This window comes from Megascapheus bottae, chromosome 10 (assembly GCF_031878675.1).
Source record: "Megascapheus bottae isolate mThoBot1 chromosome 10, mThoBot2.hap1, whole genome shotgun sequence".
Classification (NCBI taxonomy): domain Eukaryota; kingdom Metazoa; phylum Chordata; class Mammalia; order Rodentia; family Geomyidae; genus Megascapheus; species Megascapheus bottae.
Genome location: NC_143518.1, coordinates 38781140 through 38802185, shown reverse-complemented (window position 1 = coordinate 38802185; position 21046 = coordinate 38781140). Strand labels below are relative to the sequence as shown.

At 51.8% G+C, this 21046-nt stretch overlaps 1 protein-coding gene across 7 annotated transcripts; it reads right to left on the bottom strand.

Annotated features, from left to right (window-relative positions):
• Positions 1-530: 530 nt before the first annotated feature.
• On the bottom strand, positions 531-20565 carry Pbxip1 (PBX homeobox interacting protein 1). Of its 7 annotated transcripts, none has more exons than XM_090340865.1 (13): positions 20334-20565; positions 19873-19922; positions 18477-18581; positions 10214-10300; positions 8139-8265; positions 7828-7895; positions 7598-7751; positions 5475-5708; positions 5331-5354; positions 4844-4926; positions 4612-4743; positions 1914-3145; positions 531-1545 (listed from the first exon to the last, which is right to left on the bottom strand). In XM_090340865.1, the coding sequence occupies exons 1-13, from the start codon at positions 20434-20436 to the stop codon at positions 1446-1448; spliced, it is 2499 nt and encodes an 832-aa protein (XP_090196991.1). In that variant the 5' UTR covers positions 20437-20565; the 3' UTR covers positions 531-1445. The 7 variants fall into 7 exon arrangements, with proteins under 7 accessions (XP_090196991.1, XP_090196993.1, XP_090196992.1 ...); XM_090340867.1 differs by lacking the exon at positions 20334-20565 and adding an exon at positions 20214-20280; XM_090340866.1 differs by lacking the exon at positions 5331-5354.
• Between the last annotated feature and the right edge of the window lie 481 nt (positions 20566-21046).

Here is a 21046-nt window from a genome sequence, read left to right as displayed (position 1 = left end):
AGACTTCAGGTTTGCTAAATAAGTGGTTCCATCCCCAGCCTGGCCTGCTCTGTCCCAGAATCATAAATTTAAAGCACTTAAAGAGTGGCACAGCCTCTTGCTAGGGCCCTCCTCCTAGCCTCCCCCTCTTCCAGAGCCCCTAGACCCTCCCCTTTGTAACTAGCAACACAGCTGGTCTTGAGTGCTTACTTTGCTCCCAGCACTATGTACATTACCTGGGTTGTCATGAGGCCCATTGAGCTGTCAAAAAGGATGGGATTAGAACTGAGGAAGGACTTCCCAAATAAGTAGTCAGGGGGATTCTGGGTCTTCTTTATAGCGAGTAAGTGGGGTGGGGGGTCTGAGACTTGGGGATGCTTAATAGTGGGGAGGAAATGACTCAAGAAATGCAGAGCCAGGGTGCCACCTAGTGGCTTCCTCGATTTTTCCCCCCTCCCGCCCCCCCCCCCCCCCGCCGGGGACCAGGGTGAAAGCTCTCTTCTCTCCACCAAACCTCGCTCCAAAAAAGGCAAAATTTCTGAATGCCAAAAACAGGTCATCCACTTGCTTTATTTACTCTCTTTCTCAGTCCTTTGATCCCCAGAGTTGACTTAGCCAGGACCACCCCGTCGGGACCCAAGCCCAAGGTCAGACTCCAAATTGACATTTTTATACCATGAGGACCCAGCCTCAAGGGCAGAGGCTTCATGAGGAAGGTGAGGCAAGAGGAAAGGACATCTGGGGGGAGCTAAGTACCAGGGCCTAGGAGGGTACCCATCCACTCAGGTGTCCCTGTATTTATGTTTAAGGTGTCCCCTATGCTTAGAACAGCCCCCCCCAACACACACACACACACACACACACACACACACACACACACACACACACACACACACAGTGGCAAAGCTCTAAGTTCACACAGGGAGGAAAAGCCATGTGAGAAGCAGGAGTAAAAAGGGGACTTCACCCCCAGGGGACAGCTGCTTCCAAATCTAACAAAACCCCAGGGAAGGTCCTCACAGCGGGCTTCCAGCCAGCAGCTCCAGTCACGTCCCAGAGGCGCCTTGTCAGCATGGGGGGTGGGGGAGAAGAGGACACATGTACACACACAAGAGGACAAAAGCTCTTTGGCTTCAAGTTCAGAAACCCACCCATCCTCCCCCCTCCTCTCCCAAGGGCTCTGCACACTGGCACAACACAATCAGTCTACTGGGCACAGCCCAGGCCTAGGTATTTGCATACTACATTTGCAAAGACAAAACAGCAAGTCCGAGAAAGTCCTTTTCTAATGAAAGTGGAGTCAGTGCAGGGCTGGGTGCTGTCTCTCTCCACAGTGAAGGGCATTCAAGGACACCAAAGAGCCAGGGGAGGACAGCTGGATGGCAGGAGCGTGGCCTCCAGGGTTCAGATGGGGATCATGGGCTAGGTTCAGGCCCAGGCCAGTTCCCCGGAGGCAGGGGTCAGAATCAGCCCCTGTGGGGATGCTGGTGGTGGTGGTAGTGGCTGGGCTCCTCCTGGGGCCCCACAGCTCTGGGGCTCCGCAAGTGCTTATCCTTCTTCCCTGACCTGTGGAAAGGCATGGAGCAGGAAGAGGCCTTTACTGGACAGTCCTGTGGTGAGAGGAGATCCCACTCTCCCAGGATTAGGGACCCCCTTCTCCCTAAAAAAGAGAACTCGGGCAGCTGCCATGGGAAACAAGGTCTGTTCTGGATGAAAGCTCCAGCTAGAGAGGTAGAAGGTACATGCAAGGACAGGTAAAAATCCCCTAGCCCAAAAGACTACTGTGGTCCCTCAAAGACACATAGGACACCTGAATGCCATCCGGGGACTGAGAAGTCCTTGGGCTATGGTCTACTCGGGGCTAGTGCTCCTTTACAACCCTCTTGCCCTACCCCCCTCTGCCTCTCAGGCTACCCTACCCCAGAGCTGCCCACCTTTTCTTTAGTGCTTTATCTCCAAAGAAGTGCCTGAAGATGAAGTCCTCAAAGTCATCCACCTCATCATCATCACCTGTCTGTCGCACTGCCACCTCCTCTAGGCTGTCCTCCAAAGCATCCACAAAATCCCGGAAGCGAAGGCGGTCATGACGGAAGACACCATCCTCACCAAAGTAAGCAGGTGAGAGGGGCAGCTCCTTGGTCAGTTGCCCCGCCCAAGGCAGGCGTGCCAGGTATGTTCTCAGCAAAGAGGCCAGCTCATGTTGTCGTACTGGGGCCAGCTCCATGCCAAAGAAGGCTAGACCCTCCTGCCGGGCACACTCATCCACACCTGAGCAGCCCTGGGGTGCCCGGTACTTGTGTCTCAGTAGCTGTTCCCAGGAGGGCAGGGGACCATGACTGTCTTTAGCTCCCTCCTTCCCCCAAGGATGCTTCTGCCTTTCTCCAGAATGTGGGCCTCCATGTTTCCTTTGGTACTCTTTGGGGTCCTGCCGTTTTCCATCCTTCCTGCTCCCCCACTCCTCTACCCTTTGCTTACCCTCTTTCCACCTCCCTGACAGCTCTTGGTGCTCCTCACCCTCCCAGCTCTTCTTCTTCTTCTCCCAGCCAGATTCCTCCTTCTTCTGCTTCCAGTGCTCAGCCTTGCGGTCCCTCTGCCCACTGTGCCACTTTTCCTTTCCACTCCACTCTCTGGGATTCTGGGAGCGAGGCTTCTGATACCAGGCCTCGGATGCATTGGCAGGTACAGCAGGATCTTTGCCCCAGTGCTCCAAGCCCTGCAGAGTCTGAGCCAACCTGTGGCCCAGTTCGGTCAGGCTGGCATGAGCAGGGGCTCCTCGGCCAGCTGCCTTCAAGCCCCTCTGCAGGTCCTGCTGCACAGAGCCCAGCAGCCTCCGTTGCCGCTGGAGCTCCTGCCTAAGGGCCTGAGCCTCAGCTTCCAGCCGTTTCTGCTGCTCCAGGAAGCCAGGATCTGGCTCCTGTCCCCTGTGGCCTTGCTCTTCAGGGGCCTTGCCACCCTGTGGGCCTCTGTCCCAGCTGAGGCATACCCCATCTGGGCCCCGAACACAGTTGGCCTCTAGCCCCTGGAGCCGAGCCCTCAGTTGCTGCAGCTCTGACTCCAGGGCCTTCTGGGAGGCTTCACCCTGCTGCAGGGCCCCCCGGAGCCGGGCATTCTCCTCCTCCAGTCCTTTGGGTTGGTGCATCAGGCTCTGAAGCTCTTCTTTCTGGGCCTTGAATGTGATTAGGAATCGAAGAAACCACAAGAGTCCTTGTCAGGATGGGCCCAATGTCTTCTACCCCAATTCCATTCAGCTATTGTGGGCAGGGGTTGAACATGAAACTCCACTGGTAGAGTTCTCACCTTGCACATGTGAGGCCCTGGGCTCAATCCCCAACACCAAGGTGAAACCCAGAGGATTTGGTTCTCATCCTCCTTCCAATGCTCAAACAAGAACCAGACTCTGGGATTCCCAAATGTCATCCTGGGCCTTGGCATCTATACACTTCTTAACTTTAAAGAGACAATATTTGGCTCTCATAGTCTCATTTCTACCTCGCATGCCCTCGCTATTAATTGAGGTCAGTGCTTGGGATATTTGGTATAGCCTTGGTAGGTGCTGGGGCTTGAACTCAAAGCCTGAGCACTATTCCTGATCTTTTTTTTTTTTTTTTTGCCAGTCTTGGGCTTGAACTCAGGGCCTGATTAATGTCCTTGGACTTTCTCAAGGCCAGAGCTCTACCATTTGAGCCACAGCACCACTTCCAGCTTTTTTCTATGTATGTGGTACCGAGGAATTGAACCTGGGTCTTTGTGCATGCTAGGCAAGCACTCTACCACTAGGCCAAACTCCCGGCCCTGTTCCTGATCTTTTTTTATTTTTTTGGCAAGGCGATTAAACTCTGGGCCTGGACACTGTCCCTGAGCTTTTCAGCTCAAGGCTACTGCACTACGCCTTATGCCACAGCCCTACTTCTGGTTTTCTGGTGGTTAATTGGAGATAGGAATCTCATGGACTTTAGTGCCCAGGGTGGCTTTGAACCTCAATCCTCAGATCTCAGCCTCCTGAGTAGCTAGGATTATAGGATGAGCCACCACTGTGCGGGTTTTGTTTGTTTGTTTTTGTTTGTTTGCCAGTCCTGGGCTTGAGCTCAGGGCCTGAGCACTGTCCTTGGACTTTCTCAAGTCTAGAGCTCTACCACTTGAGCCTCAGCACCATTTCCGGCTTTTTTCTATGTATGTGGTACCGAGGAATCGAACCCAGGTCTTCGTGCGTGCTAGGCAAGCACGCTACCACTAGGCCAAATTCCCTGCCCTGTTTGTTTTTAATTCAAGACTGGCATTAGAGTTTCAATCTTGCTTGCCTGGGCTGGCTTTGAACCCTCATTCTAAGATCTTAGCCTCCTGAGTAGCTAGTATTACAGGTGTGAACCACTGGCACCCAGGTTGGCATGTTCTTCAAAGCCTTCTTTATACAATGACCACGAAGGCCACACAAATCAATCAGAGTTGACATGCCAGCCTCAAGGCTGTGCCCCCTCTAGCATGAGGGATGTGAACAGGGAATCAGGAAGATGCTCAGGCTACAGCAGGAAAGGGAGGGGCTCAGGGTGTGAGTGAGAAGGGAAAACTTTAAGGGGTGGTCACTGGGACAACATAAGGGACTAGCCAAGCCCACTCCCTCCTGCTGATACCCACCTGCAGCTGAGCCTGCAGCAACCGAATGTCCTGGTTCTCCTTGGCCAGCTTGTCCAGCAGAAGACCCATGTTCTGCAAACTGGGGACACCATCAGAGGACACTGAGGTCTGCAGCTGTTCCCTTAATCCATCCTGAGAGCAAAAGAGCCAGTTACTTCATACTGCCAAATAGCCAGGGCATCCAGTTTCTTGCCACCAGGCGCCACACACCGGTAGAGATATCTACACATACCTGCCTGTCCCCAACAGTATCTACCAACTCGGCCTCTGACCCAGGATCTGGGAAGACCTGCAGCTCTGCCTCTTCCATTTGCGCTGTGAGAAAGTAAAGTGTAAACTGGGCACCAACGCAACCAGAATCCATTCTGTCCTCTCCCTGTCACCTTTCCTGCCTTTGATGTATCCCTTGGCTGAGAGGCCAGTGAGGTAAAGAGCCCAGGGACATGCTGAAAAGCTCAAACATTAGTAACTAAGAAATAATGTGCTCACCTAGTATGCATGAAGCCCTGAGTTCGATTCCTCCGTACCATATACACAGAAAAAGCCGGAAGTGGTGCTGTGGCTCAAGAGGTAGAGTTCTAGCCTCAAGAAGCCCAAGGACAGTGTCCAGGCCAGGCCCTGAGTTCAAGCCCCAGGACTGGCAAAAAAATAATAAGGTGTGACCCCTCACACACCTAACACCCAACCCAGAGGACCCCAACACACACACCAGCACTCACCAGTCCCTGACTCTGAGAGACCACCTGAGGGGGGAGATAGGAGTGTGGTGAGGTGTCAGGGGAGGAGGCAGGGCTAGCCAGGGAACAGGTGAGGAGGGCAAGGCCAGAGTGCAGGCCAAGGCCCCACAGGGGAGAGTCACTCACCTGAGAAGAGGAGGATCCCCAGGCCCAGCAGAACCAGGGCCCCCAGGAGGCACATGTTGAGGGAGATGCCCAGCTCCCCACCCGAACCCTCGCCTCTGGCTTGGTCTTCCACATCCAAGGCTACCACAGGCTTCAGTGGACTAGGCTCCCGTCCTCGCCGTCTCCGGAGACCTTCCACGTCCAGATCAGTGTCATCGTCACTGCTAGAGCGGCGGCCCTCCTCCCTGATCCAAACTGACGGAGGACAGGACAGTGAGGCAGCTAGAGACAGGACCCAGGGAGAGGAAAAGAGGAGGAAGGCAAAGGGAGGCCCCTAGCCCTGACCACGGAAAGGGACATGAAGACTGCCCACTTCTGCCTGGACATCAGTGGCCGCACCTGCCCAGACCGGAGGCAGGAGACCTTTCCTTCCAATCTAGAAAAAGCCACATTCATGCTGAAACAATCTTCCTTCCTCCAACTTGAACCTGGCATCAACTTGGGCAGCCATGCTTCTGGAAGTGCTCACAATTCTCTGGCCACTCATTCTGCCATCCTTGTTCTTTCCCGGTCTTCTCCCTTCGAACCTTCCTAATTCTAAGCTTCTCACACTTTCTACAGGATCATAACTCTCTCACCCACCAATCCACTTCCCTGACTGGAAACAAGCTCCTAACCTACCGCCTGTCCCTCGCTCCCCAGAACCCTGGGCCTGTGGTCTGACTGCCTACAGCCATGCTTGTCTATTTTCCTTATGGACCAATCAGCACACTGCCCTTCAAAATGGCTCTTTTCTGGAGTTTTCCAAATCAGGTACGAGTACCACTGCTGTTATCTGGCTGACCTGAGCCATCCCTCTCCAAACAATTGGCTAGGTCTGCCCTTGAACTTCCAGACTCTACTCTCTTCACAAGCCCATGTCTTTAGGTCAAGTCTGTATCACCTTTGCCTGACCACTGTGGCTGCTCCTAAATGGCTTCTGGCCTCAGCTTCTCTTATCCCTCCCCTTTGGCCCCTGTCAGTCTTCAACAGAGTTAACTCCTGTATGTCAGGGCCACCGCTTGGAACACACAGGCCCAGGGTTCTGGGGAGGCCAAGGAGAGGTTGTAGGTTAGGAGCTTGTGTGTAGTTAGGGCAGTAACTATTTATGTTGACCAATAGTCCAGGCTGATGCAGGAATAATTTACAATCCTGCCTTAGCCTCCCAAGTTCTGGGATTCTAGCATGACCCGCCAAACCTGATTTCTTGTGGCTCTAAGTCACAAAGTCACTGGGGCTAGGATCTCTCTGAGATTCCTGAGACACATTCTAACACTGAGCCAGAGACACAGTTAGACCTATGAAGGAGTACATAGAGGAGATGTAATTAAGGAGCTCCTAAAAGAGAGGAGGGAGGTAGTTCAGTCAGAAGGCATGCAGAGAACAAGGGAAAAACAGGGATAACTGGAGGTGCCATTTGAATGGAATTGAGCACAGAGTAGGTAGAGAGGGCAAGAGGAAGAGAACATTCTAGGCTAAAGCTGCAGCATCTGGAGGAGTGAGGCCACATGTCTGTATTGATAAGGCTCTACATTAGACCACAGGCCTAGGCTTCTCAGTTGTCCTGGGAGTGGCTGCAGACTTTTTTTTTTTGTCAGTTGTGAGATTTGAACTCAGGGCCTGGGTGCTGACATTAAGCCTCTTTTGTGCTCAAGGCTAACACAAAGAGCCACAGAGCCACTTGCAGTTTTTGAGTGGTTAATTGGAAATAAGAATCTTATTGGATCTTTCTGCCCAGGCTGGCTTCGAACTGTAATCCTCAGATCTCAACCTCCTGAGAAACTAGGATTATAGACATGAACTACCCTGGCTAACATGGACTTCTTTGTGGAGTGAACGTAAGGAAGAGACTCTAAAAATGAATGTTGAGTTCTACTCAAGAAGAGGACACACAGAAGAGAGGAGTCACCCAGCTATTGACCTCATTCACGTCCTTTTCTCTGAGCTTCCATGTCCTGAGGAGTGGTACTGAGGAAGGACGGCAACAAGCTGCAAAGTCTTGACTTTGAACATGTGGACTTGAACATGTACTCAGGAATAATAGCTGCTCCCTTGCCCATACCTCCTAGGACAGTGAGGGAAGGAAGCAAGGAGGTGGCCATCACCTGTTTGGGGACTTGAGGGAAGGTTCTGGTCCTCCAGGTCCTCTGCGTCTGGTCCCAGGCTTGTCACCAAAGAAGTGTCCTCCAAGTCTTCCTGGACCACTGTGTCCCCCGGACCAGGAGACTCTGTCCCATAGTCATCACCTCCCAGAACAGACTATGTGGACACAGCTGTGAGTAATGTCCTCTCCTTCCCCCTAGCCTTCCTTCCCTCCCCCAATGAAGAGCCTCACCGTGGCCTTGGTCTCTTCCACCTGAGTGGGACTTTCATTCTGGGGGCTTTCAGTCTGGAAGGCGGTTCCTGTGGTAGGAGAAAAGCCAAGGAAAAACCACCATCCTCAGCTGAGCTTTCTACACAGCCTTCCAGCTCTATTTGAACCCCACCAGGTGGATAGGGACAGGAAAAGGCCTGGGTGGTGAAAACAGACATCTATAACCTGAAGCTAATAGGGAAATAAGACCAAGCAGTATCCCCTTCCCTGAGGAGACAGACACCCCAGAAGATGGAAGGTAGCTATGCCTTACTCTCCATGGCGTCCCCTACCTTTCCCATCCAAGGTCTCAGCTAATTCTTCATCATCTGCCTTGGAGAGGCTCTCGGGGTCCTGAGTGGGTCTCTTGGATTCTGAATCTGTCCTGTGTTCAGGGCCCAATGTCTCCACAGGCAGGTTCTGTGGAGTGGGATATGGAATGCTCTCAGGGATGATCCAGAGGAAGAAAGGTAGCACAAAGGCAGAAGCAGGGATGCTGATGGTGGTGCTTTGGGTCAGCTACACTCAGGGACCCCCGCCCACATCTGGTTCAGTAGCAAGCGGATTCAAAGTGAGCCTCAGCTCAGCCATTCCCTCACCTTATCACTGATCCCATGAACCTCCAGAGGCCAGGCTCCCAGGAAGCCAGGAAGCACCAGGCCCTGGGCCACTGCATAAGCCTGCTAGCCTCTGAGAGAGGCCAGCTGGAGCCTGAGGCCCTCCTGTCCCACAAGACCATCACTAACTAAGGGGTAGGAGATAAGAGGACGGCAAAAGAACAAAGTCTGCTGGGAGGCCAAGGGTCACAGACACATTTTAAGGGACATCCTATAGCCCCTCTCACATTAACCCAACCACTTCCAAGTTCTGAGCTTTTCTGGTTTTCCCCACTGTCTCCAGTCTCCATTCCCCCATACTGCTGACAGAAACCCAACTTCCCCCTGCTGCAGCCAACAGGACACCCCTAAGTAGTGCCTTCTCCAGCCCTGAACACAAAGCCCTGCCTCGGCTTTCTGCATGCTTCCCAGTGGCAGGCTCAGAGCCCGCTCACCCACCCTGTCTATGGCTCCTACTCCCTCTCCAAAAATAATTTGTGACCTTAATATATTTCTTTGCAATTGTCTAATCATGTGATTCTGGATACCCTTACAAGGCAAGGATCATAACACTGGTTTTCCAGAAGAGGACAGAGGTAAAATGGCTTGGCCAAGCTCCCCCAGCTGTCAGCAAAGGCACCCCTACAGAAGGCCAAGGCCAACTAAAAACGCAGCGTCTATCCTCTCCCCAACCTCCTCCCCCTCAACCCATGAGCCATAGGTCTTGTGTCCTGCTCCAGTGCTATTACTGAGGGAAACTCCTCACTCCCATCTGGGCTCTTCAATAGCACCTCAAAGTCCCAGGACCCAAAAGGAGCTTCTTAAAAAAAAAAAAAGCCTACTGGCCTACTGACCAGTAATCCAGGCCAGGGCAGGTACAACGAATAATGAAATAATGCTTCTGCTTCTAGGATTATAGCAGGACCTACCCAAACTGGTTTCTGGTGGCTCTAAGACACAAAGCAGGAATCTCAGAGAGATCTCAGAGACCAATTCTTCCCATCCCCCTTTTATCTACCAGGGTCTCATTTTGACAACTCTTCTCTCTTTTCAAGGGCTTCAGGGCTTCTCTGGGTTCCATCCCAACAACCGCTACCTGGATAGCTATAGAAACTTGGGAAACACTGTCCCTGCCCCAGCCCATGGAGTGGCTTTGCCTCTCTCCAACCCCTTCACTGACTGGCCATCAGGATAAGGCATGCCTGCCTCACCAAACCCTTCAAGCTTCCTGAGATTCCCAGCTCTGCTCTGTCTCTATCCAATGACCTCCTCAGTCTCCCCAACATGTCTCCCCCATTGTTGCCTCAGGTCCTTGTTCCAGCAGATCTCCCCACCAGAACTCCTTCCTTAATCCTCTCAGTTTACCCAAATGGAACCTTCCCTTCCAGGTATGACCCAAGTCTCAGCACAGGCCCAGATCTCTCTGCCATTGAAATTAATTTCTTTCTTCCTTTTCTTTTTTTCTTTTCTCTTATTTATTTATTTATTTATTTATTTATTTATTACCAGTCCTGGGGTTTGAACTCAGGGTCGGTGTACTGTCCCTGAGCATCTACTATGTGAGCCACAGCACATTTCCAGCTTTTTCTGTTAATGTGGTACTGAGGAATAGAATCCAGGGCATCATGGCCACACTCTCAGCCCCTGACATTTCTTTAACAGCCAATAGTAGGCAATGTAGTTCGTCAGGAGCAAGGAAGAGGATGGACCCAAGAGTAGCTCAGCCCAGCAGCCCTACCCCCAAATGTGGTTCCCAGGACAGTTTTTCCTACCTCTGAACCAGCCAGCACCCAGCTATTATCTGAGTCCGGGCAGGAGGCCATCGTTGCTGAGGTCCCAGGGGTTGCCGGGGTTGCTACCTGTGGAAGAAAGCTCTGTTAAGGACAGGAAGCTCCCTTTAGAAGAGGCAGGATGTGGAAAGCAAACTTGGCAAAGTTCTAAGGATAGAAGGTTGGGCAGCAGCCTCCAGAACCCAGGCTGCTTCCAGTCCTGCCCCTGATCTCTCAGCTCTTCTGGGCAGTATTTGCCTTGCAAATCAGCACCTGCCAACAGCCACAGAGAAGCTGTCTCTTCCCAGAGCCTCAGGCCCTTGGAAAGCTATCGTGACCTTGAAAGGTCAAAGCTAAGACTGGAAAGGGCCCTGGGAACATAGGGTACAACCCCTTGATGATGCTAACAGTCAGGGAAAAGAAAGCCCCAAAAGGCTAACACAATTTGCCCACAACAACAAAACAAAACAAAAACTAATATGATTAAGAAAAACAACAACATAGCCAGGCACATGGCTCACGCCTGTAATCCTAGCTACTCAGGAAGCTGAGATCTGAAGATCTCGGTTCACAAAGCCGAGAGACTCATTCCCAATTAATCACTAGAAAACGGGAAGTAGGGCTGTGGCACACGGGTAGGGTAGTAGCCTTGAGCTGAAGAGCTCAGGGACAGTACCCAGGCCCAGGGGTAGGGCAGTAGCTTGAGCAAAAGAGCTCAGGGACAGCTCCCAGGACACAGTTCAAGCCCCATGACCCCCCTGCCCCCCCAAAAACAACAACATGATAGGACCTCCCTCTTTACAATATCACACAGCTCACAAACACCTCCTGGAGAGATATGATGTGTTTCCTTCCAGCCTGAATCTCCATTGTCAATTTCCCATCAGTCCTCCTATATCTAGCTCAGGGTTCTCAACATTCCCTGGCAGTGATGTCCCCTCCTTTCTGTGGGACTGCTTAGACAATTCTCAAGTGTACCTAGGACTAAGCAATGCTTATAGAGCTTAATCCACACAACACACCTTTGTTCACTCTCCTTGTAACAGGACTGTGGTCCTATCCTCAGCTTATCTGCTCTGACTTGGCAAGGTCATGGTGAGGGCATGACTTCAGCCTCCAAAGCCTGACACAAAGCAAGGCAAGAAAAAGGGTCAGGACCACACTGGGAAGCTGCAAAAGGGACCAGATATGGCAAAGCGATGGATGGGCTGATTCCTTCAAAGTCCTGCATGGAGGGTGATCTCTCACAGGAAGATAAATAACTACTTCCCAACGGACCACAAAGGCAGTATATGGAAAGCAACAGTGAGAAGGGGCTGTGGGCTGAGAGGCTCAAGAAGTGCTACCCTTGAAATCAGCCACACGGCCCCCATCTGTTTCAGCTGGTTTTAAGTTCTGTGGTTCTCACAAGTGAAAATTCAAGACCAGAGCCAGCACCAGTGGCTCCTCCTGTAACTCTAGCTACTCAGGGGGCTGAGATCTGAGGATCAAGGTACAAAGCCAGCCTGGGCACAAAAGGACCTGAGACTCATCTCCAATTAACCTCTAGAAAATAGGAAGTGGGGCTTGGCACAAGGGTAGGGCGGTAGCCTTGAGCTGAAGAGTTCAGGGACAGGGCTTAGGTGGAGTTCAAGCCTCACCCCCCCTAAAAAAAAGATTCAAGACCAGGATCAGTGAAAGACACTCAACAGAGGTATAAGGTTCATGCATCCCAGACACACACACACACACACACACACACACACACACACACACACACACACTTGATGCAGAGCCAGGAGAATGGCTGCCATGACTACTACCAAGTCCAACAAGACACCACTGGGTAGGTTTCTCTAGATCCATCGTCACTGCTGTTCAGCCTTCTGTTCTCAGTCCCTCCTCCCCCACTGTTCTGTCATCATATCCCCCACCCCCCCACATTGCTGCTAGTGACTGTTAACAGGTGGTGTCAGGAAGGAAGTAGCAGCAGCTTGGGCTGAAATCCCTGTTTATCCCTGGCTTTGAACAGCCTGATCAGGTCCTCCAGAACCAGGCTCCATGGCAACTACAGTGATGTCAGACCCAATGTTTCCATAGAAACCAGCAACAGTATTTGGGTCAACAAGACAAATACTTTAGAAACAAAAACAGGAGATAGTCTGGAAGCCCTGCATTCAGGGTCCTAAACTATGACACCTGTCTCTGGGTGTGTTCACCCAAGACTCCAAGATACCCTGTTCCCAAGGCAGCCTCTCACTGCCTTATTAGGAAATTTCTTTTTCTACTTATTCTCCACCCTTTGCTGCCATTTTCAGAGTTTTATCTTCTGAAATCAAAACCTCTGGGAAGAAAACTCCCTCTCTCCCCTCCATCCCATTCTCCTTATTCTGACAAGATTCAACAAAAACATCTTGTTTGAAAGGTTGTCAAAGACGTCTGTCATTTCTAAGAAGCAGCTAAAGGGGGAGCTCTCCCACTCTGCAAGAAGGAAGTCTCGGCTCCAGCTCAGTTTACCCCAACCGTTCAGTTGTTCCCCCAGAGCTTTCTGGCAAACAGACCTAAGGCAATAAGAACTTGCCCAAGAGACCCAGAACAAGTCCTTGAGTTAGAAATACCCATATCCCTCCTACCCCGGTCCCTGAGGTTCTTGAAAAGCAGCTGCGTGGATCCAAGGTAATGGCCATTCCTCCTAGACTTTTGTCTCTTCCTTTACCTAGGGATAAGGGAGTCTGTGAGCCCTTCCCAACACGGGCATTACCTGACCCAGCTCTGCTTCGGTCTTCAGCTAACTTGTAGCAGTCAGCCCAGGTTTCCAGCTCAAGAAAAAGGCTGGATCACGTGATCAGCAACTAACCAATAAAAAGTCGACTTCCCCAAGGAGGGTGGAAACTTTAAGCGAATAAGAGCTAAAGCTGGAGAGCCTGGGGGAGGAAGGAGAGGTCTACGCAGCACCCTAATCTGCTTTTGCCTCCTGGTGGGCAACTGGGGACTGCTGCGAATAGAAATGAGTCGTCTCCCTTTCTTTCCCAGTGTGTAGAGTGTCTGGGAAGGAAGAGCCTAGCTGAAAAGCTGGTGTCTGCTGAGGTGACCAACACAGGGAGCCACACTGGGCCCTAGACAGACAGAGACAGCTGTGGGCTGGGGGGGGGGGGGAAGAGAGGAGGAGGGACAGGTGGCAAATCTGTAAATTCAGAAATAGAAATAGCCTGCTACGCTCCTCATTGGTCCTAAGGGGCAGCCAACTGAAGTGCTGCTGTGAGAGAACAAGAAAGAGAGAGAGAGAGAGAGAGAGAGAGAGAGAGAGAGCGCCAGCCACTGATGGTGGCTCATGTCTGTGTTCCTAGCTACTCAGGAGGTTGAGATCTGAAGATCAAAGCTAGCCCAGGCAGGAAAGTCTATGAGACTCTTAGCTCCAATTAACCAGAAATGGAGTTGTGGCTCAAGGTAGAGCATTACCCTTGAGCAGAAAAGCTCAGGGATGGTGCCCAGGCCCTAAATTCAAAAACCACACCAACAAAAAATAGGAAAAGAAAAAAAAAAAAGCAAGGTGGAGGGAAGTAGGTTGGAAGTATAATCCCAGGACTGAGCAAGGCAAGAAAGTGAGTTCTAGGCCAGCCTAGGTTACCTACTCCTGCTCAAAAAAAAAAACAAAAAAAAAAGGAACAACAAAATGGGAGTGGGGCTGAAAATGGATTAGGAAAACATCTAGAAAATGAAATCACCAGATTACAGGTGGCTGGCACCCGGAATCCTAGCTACTCGGGAGGCTGAAATCTGGAGATGGCAGTTTGAAGCCAGCCTAGGGAAGAAAATTAGTAAGATTCTTATCTCCAATTAACTACAAAAGCTCAGGGACCATGCCCAGGCCCTGAGTTCAAACCCAGGACCAGCACAAGAAAGAAAAAAAAAACTGTAATAACCTGGCAGACTTAGCTGCCAAATTGTTTTTGTTTTTGTAAAAATGCTTAACCTGCTCAAGCCCCAGCGTGTGGTCTCATCCTTGTGGTTATTGACTATGAGCATTGTAAGGTAATGTCATATGGTGACGACCATCTACATGCAGTGTTTACCTTTAAAAGCTCAGCCCTGCTGAGGGTCGGGAATGCTATCAGCTAGAAAGTGGAGAGTAGCTGCTGTGCTGTGCTGCTATTAAACTGACTCCTAGCTCAGCTCACTGAGTGCTGGTGATTCTATTGCTGGGGGGTTCAGATCCCCCCACCAAATGGCTGGGATATTACAAAACCTGCTGGGTGCTCATGATTGGAGTTACATTTTACAGCTAGCCCAAAATAACTGAGAAGTATTAGTGGGCACTAAATCCAGAACTGAAACACGGGGTCTTCCAGAGGCTTTCATGCTAAGTCTCCTGCCTGGCTCCAGGCCCAGTCCAGGAATGTGCCCAGAAAGGAAACATGGTTTCTCACAGCTTGGGACATAGGGAAGGGAACAGTAAGGGAACACTGGCCAGCTTTGGCAACCACAGAAGCAGAGTCTGCTGAAGGTTGGGAGTGGGCTCAACCTTCTTGTCACTCCCTCTTCCAGGGATCTTTGGGAGGAGACATTTTATCTTCAAAGCATCCTCCTATTGAAGAATTATCCTTGGCTAGTAACTATGCTCAAGGTAAAGGCCAGTTTCCTGGAATGTGAGTTGGGAACAGACTAGGTAGGGCTGTCTAAATTGGTAGTGGGAAGCCCACAACGCATTACTTTAAATAATACAGAAGAGGTAGTAACAGGATGTCATGACTGTGACTATACAGCTAGAAAGGAACTGCCCACCTGGTCATATCAGCGTGCCCAACCTTTTGTATATCTGACTAATGCCCACTTTTGCGTGTAGCATCTTGTATAAAACCCAGGGTGTCTGCTCCCCTTGGGTCCAAACATCTTTCCCACACTAGCCTAGTTTGGGTGGCTTTCAATAAACTGCTTTAACCACTCTAAAAAGTGGTCTTTTGGCCAGGAGTTTGGCCTAGTAGTAGAATGCTTGCCTAGCATGCACAAAGACCCAGGACCCGGGTTCCATTCCCCAGTACCACATACATAGAAAAAAGCCGGAAGTGGTGCTGAGGCTCAAGTGGTAGAGCCCTAGCCTTGAGAAAGTCCAAGGACAGTGCTCAGGCCCTGAGCTAGAGCCTGGGACTGGCAAAAAAAAAAAAGTCTTGATCTCTGCTGGTCGGCACTGATGCAACATTAGCTGTAACTGTGGCACATTCCGACCTTCTTGCAGATAAACAGCAAGAAGTCCTTGTCTGTATTTTAAAGTCATTTTATTAATCCAACCATACAAAAGATCCCATGACCACATCTCTGCCACCCCACTTTCTTCCAAAAAGTAGAGAGGACAAGGTGGCAGATGGGACAGACACTCCCCAGGAGCATTTTACAAACTGTGGAGACCACACAAAAATACTAACAAGTATAAGAAAGGCAAACAGAACCACAAACACAACACAAAGTGAGCAGCAGGGAGCTGCCACCTACGCTGTTTCAACGTTGGGGAAACTGGGCAAGAAAAGCCAGTCCTCTTCCTCACAGTCTCAAAGGCCTACTGGCTTCACCAAACAATGTGCAGGGAACTGAGAAGTAGGGGTAGTAGGAGACAGGAGGGCAGGCAGGCTATGCAACCAAACCCAGCACTCAGAGCTCAGACTTCTCTCAGGAGGGACACTCCCCAGCTTGCCTTCCCATCCCTTTTAGGAATGTGTGCATGTTCACTGTTAGAAGAGCACCAGAGAGAGCTCCAGGTCAGGCCCCAGTCTCATCACTGGCAAGCATGTCTTTAAAAATAATAAAGACAGGGGCTGGGAGTTTAGCCTAGGAGAAGAGTGCTTGCTTAGCATGCACGAAGAGCTGGCTTCAAATACTCCGTGCCACATACATAGAAAAAGCTGTTAGTGGTGTGGTGGCTCAAGTGGTAGAGCTCTAGCCTTGGGAAAAAGTGTTCAAGGACAGTGCCTGAGTTCAAGCCCAGGACTGGCAAAAAAATAAAACAATAGGCACACAAACCTACAATCCAGCAGCTCTGAAGGCAGAGCCAGAAAGATCATGAATTTAAGCCAGACCAGACAAAGTTAGTGAATCTTTATCTAAAAGCGAATTAAAAAAATTAAGAGCTCAGAGTGTGGCTCGACTCCTACAGTACCTGGTTGGGTAAGGCCCTGGGCTCAACCCTTCAGAACTGCAGAAGAAGGGAAGGGGAGAAGAGTAGAAGAGGGGAGGGGAGGGTAGTCCAGAGAAGGACTTTGGCTGAGCAATGAGAATTGCTAGATCACCAGGCCTAAGAGGATACCAAAGGATAGCTAAGAAAAACAAAAACAAAAACCCCAGGCTCTTGTACCTTTTAGTTACCATGGCATTGTGGATCTCACTGCCTCCCACTGCCTCCAAGGCTGGATCCTTTCATATGGAAGGAAATGAGGTATAAAAGCTCTAGGCCATTCTAAGCTTTAGTTCAATCAGGCCAGAGCAGCAGGGAAAGAAGGGCATCAAAAGCTGAAGAACAGCATGAGGTGTGCAACAGCTGGGGGAGGGGTTACCACCAAAATTTAGACTATCAAGATGGCCCAAACTTCAAATATTCTTGTTTATAAAACCGTATATCCAATTTTTTGGCAAAAAATATGGTCATTAAGAGAAAAGCACAAGAGAAGCTGAGAAAGGACCAGTGACTTTGGTATGAGGAAGATTTGTCCTGACAGCATCCCAACCTTACCTACTGTCTTGAAGCCACCAAGAAACTGCAATAGCCAGGCACGCTCCTGCTTCTTCAAGCTATTTGGTGCTCTGAATGGGGAGGGGTTAGATAAGCCTAGGGAAGGGCAGAAAAGGGGAGAAATCCCCAGATAGCCCCTAAAGCTGTCTCCCAGAGCCCATGAAAGGGTTATGAAGAACTCCATTTCTTTTTAGAGCCAGAAACCTTGAATACTTGACTTTAAAAGCTAATGTTGGAGCTGTGGGGCTAGACAGGGATGTTAGGCACAGGTAGTAGGTATCATCTGCACATAGGACACCTTGCTTTCCAGGACTTCCTTCATCCCCTTTGCACCCCCAGGCCTCTAGAGGGCAACACACACAAAATGGCTCTGCTCAGCAGGGCTTTGGTTTCCTGGATCTCTATAGATCTCAAGGCATGTTCCAAGAAAAGTAACAAATATGGGCTCTTCTACTTGCCCACATCAGTTTTTTTCCCCCGCTCCCAGGAACAAGTGTTTCTGCTCCATGGAGAAAGAAAGCCAGTGGAAACAAGTACCAAGAGCCAGACAATCACCCTGGAAGAGCAGGGAGGAAATATACATTTTCCCAGGCCATCCTGTCAGTGTCACCCATCATTAGCAGCCACCAGCTGCCCCATTCCCTCTCGGATATAGACAGATTGAATCTCCTTGGTCTTCAGGCAGAGATCACAGGCCCAGACAGCAGAGGCCTCGGTGGTGAGCAGTCCATAGGCGTTCTCAGTCATGCCTGTGCATTCCCGGTGGAACCACTTCTGGCAGGAGGCCTCACACAGAATGGCATCCTGGTCATCATTCACCTCACTTCGACAGGCACCACATGGGTACACCAGGCCTGGGGGAGGCTGGGGCCCCGAGCCCCCACCTGTCTTGCCAGAGGGCGCCAGGCTGTTGGCATCTGGAGTGCCCCCACCACGTCCACTGCTATTTGGTGGAAAACTGGGCTGATTCCCATTAACAGCGGCAGCAGGGGAGCCTGAGTGGGGCTCTTGGGGGAAAGCAGTAGGAGCAGGTGGGTTCAGGGGCTTTCCCCCATCCTCACCACCAGGACCAGGAAAGCCAGGATCTGGACCAGGGAAGGGACTTGTGTTAGGAGGCAGGCTGGGGAGCCCTTGACCAGGTCTCTGGAGAGGAGAAGGGCCAAAAGGCGCCCCTGGTTGAGCAAAGCGTTGGGGAAGGGAAGGAGGGCCCAGCTCTCCTCTAGGAGGCTGTCCCATGGTGGGTGAGATCATGGGGCCAAATCCTCCCACTGGACCTGGCATCATCTGCCCACCAGGAGGACTAAAGTTTTGCCCCAGTGGCTGGTTGAAGGGTTGGTTGGGAAAGTTCATATTGCCTGGTGGTGGGTAGCCAGGGCCCTGTGGAGGCATGTTGAAAGCTGGGCCCATAGGATTGGGAGGGAAAGGGGGAGGCTGTCGACGAAGAGGCTGAGGACCCCCTCCTCCCCCAGTGGCATAGCCTGGGGGTACCTGGCCTGCCATGCCCCCCTGCACACGAAAGCCTCCAAAGGGCACAGGACTGCCAAGAAATGGAGGGGCTGCAGCCCCCACCTTAGGGGCTCCGAAGTCATCCTCAAAAGGGTTAGAAGCAACCAAGTGATCCACCATGGGAGTCGGCGGTGGTGCAAACTCGGTCAGATGTGAATATGCAGGGCCCTAGTGGAAGAGAGGAAGAAGACGATCAAAGAGGGAGACACAGCCAAACACAATACACACCACGGAGGCACAGATCAAAACTCAAGATGGACCTTAAGAATGCATAGAAAAAGCCAGGCACGGTGGCTCAGACCTGTAATCCTAGCTACTCAGGAGGCTGAGATCAGCTTTCTTAAGCCAAGTAGAGTGCTAGTGACTCCTTGTAATCCTAGCTACTCAGAAGGCTAAAATCTGAGGATCAAGATCCAAAGCTATCCAGGCAGGGGCAGGGAAGTTCCTGAGATTCTTATCTCTAATTAACAAACACTACCACCACCCCCACCCCCACACCTAACTAGAAAATAGGAAGTGACGCTATGGCTCAAGTGGTAAAGCACTACCCTTGAGCACAAGGAGACTCAGGAACAGTGCCCATGCTTTGAGTTCAAGCCCCACAACCAACTAAATAAAAAGTAAATAAGAGGGCCGGGAGTTTGGCCTAGTGGTTAAAGTGCTTGCCTAGCATGCATGAAGACCCGGGTTCGATTCCTCGGTACCACATACATAGATAGAAAAAAGCCGGAAGTGGTGCTGAGGCTCAAGTGGTAGAGCTCTAGCCTTGAGAAAGTCCAAGGACAGTGCTCAGGCCCTGAGCTCAAGCCCAGGACTGGCAAAAAAAAAAAAAAAAAAAAAAAAAGTAAATAAGAGCCAGGAGCATTGCCTAACATGCACAAAGCCCTGGATTCAATTTCTTGGTACCATATACAGAGAAAAAGCTGGAAGTGGTGCTGTGGCTCAAGTGGGTAGAGCACTAGTCTTTGAGAAAGCCCAAGGACAGTGCCCAGGAAAATTCAAGCCCCAGAACTGGGGGGGGGAGGGGGAATTCAATTCTGGGCTGGGAGTTTGGCCGAGTGGTAGGGTGCTTGCCTACCATGCACGAAGAAGACCCAGGTTCAATTCCTCAGTACCACATATACAGAAAAAGCCAGAAGTAGTGCTGTGGCTTTAAATGGTAGAGCTCTAGCCTTAAGAAAGCCCAAGGACAGTGATCAGGCCCTGAATTCAAGCCCTAGGACTGGAAAAAAAAAAAAAAAGTAAATAAAATAACTCTCTTAAGCCAGACAAGACTTATCCTCACCCATAAGACTTTTGCTTAAATCATCTCTTGGAGGAAAATATATAATCAGACACAGAACAAGACAACTGCCTCTTCCTCTGGGACTGACAGAAGACACAGAATGACAACAAGACATAGGTAGACAGTGCATTTCAGGCCTGCTAAGAATGACTCCCACCAACCACCACCATTCACCTGAGTATTTGACTTCCTTCGCTTCTTTTCTGGGCTCTTCATTTGCAGACCTGAAAGAGCAGCCAAAGGCAGAGAGAGTTTTCCCGAGGTTTCTATCACCGCCCTTCTCCCCCACTCTCCCAGAAACCACTCTAACTTCTTTATATATTTGTTTGGCTATTTAACAGGTATTCATCCAAGTCACATGAAAAACGGAAACACAGCTAAGTGTTCCTGGAAACCACAGATCCCCCATTCCTTGATACCATCTGACTTCAAGTGCCTCCTACTCTCAACGTGGCTCCAAACCCGGCAGTGGTTCTGTGACCCGGGCCCCCCAATCCCTGAAGAGCTACACCCACTTATCTTTTCCACGGGAGCCTTCTTCCAGTCCCACGGATCGCCCGCCATTTATCAACCCTCCCCTCCAAGGTCTCCAAATCTCGGGCCTCGCGGGCCACGGCCTCTCAGGGCGCACTCACCGGCCTTGCCCTGCTTCCTCCCGGTGCTGGGCGGCGCAGGGGGCGGTGCGGGGCCGCCACCACCCTCCAGCTTGTCCGGTGGGGGCGGCGCCGAGGCGGCCATGGAGTGGGGGACCGGAGTCAGCGGCGGCGGCGGGGGGTGGAGGCGTCCTCAGGCCGCACCATCGCCCGGACGGGGAGGCAGGGGCAGCGCTGGGCCCCCGAGTCGCAGGGGGTGGCGCGGCGAAGGGGTGGCGCCCAGCCGGAGCGCCTAGTGCGCGCTCGCCAGGGCCAGCCGCCCGCCCGGAGCTGCAGCAGCCGGAACCGGAAGTGGACTCGGCCGCCACCACCGCCGCGCGCGTGGCGGGGAGGGGACCCGGGACGGACCTTCGGTGGGGAGCCTGGCAGCGGGAGGCCGCACCCCCCACGGCCCTGGTGGCGTGCGGCTTCCCGCTGGAGGTCGGGGGCCGGGGGCGCCCAGCCAGGGCCTGTCCGCGGGGTGCGCCGCGGAGCCCAGCCGTCCACCCCTTCTGCAGGCTGTACCACCTGGCGGGGGCTGCCCGCGGGGAGGCCCTGCTGGCCGCCGAGCCCGCCCGCCTGCGCTGGCCTCCTCCTCCAGGACACCCCCGCGGCCCGGAGAGCCTGCTTCAGCTGGCCACGCCCCTGCCACCGTGGACGCGGGCATACCCCTCCACCCGGGAGGCCAGGTGGGGCTGGCCGCCACCTCCCACCGC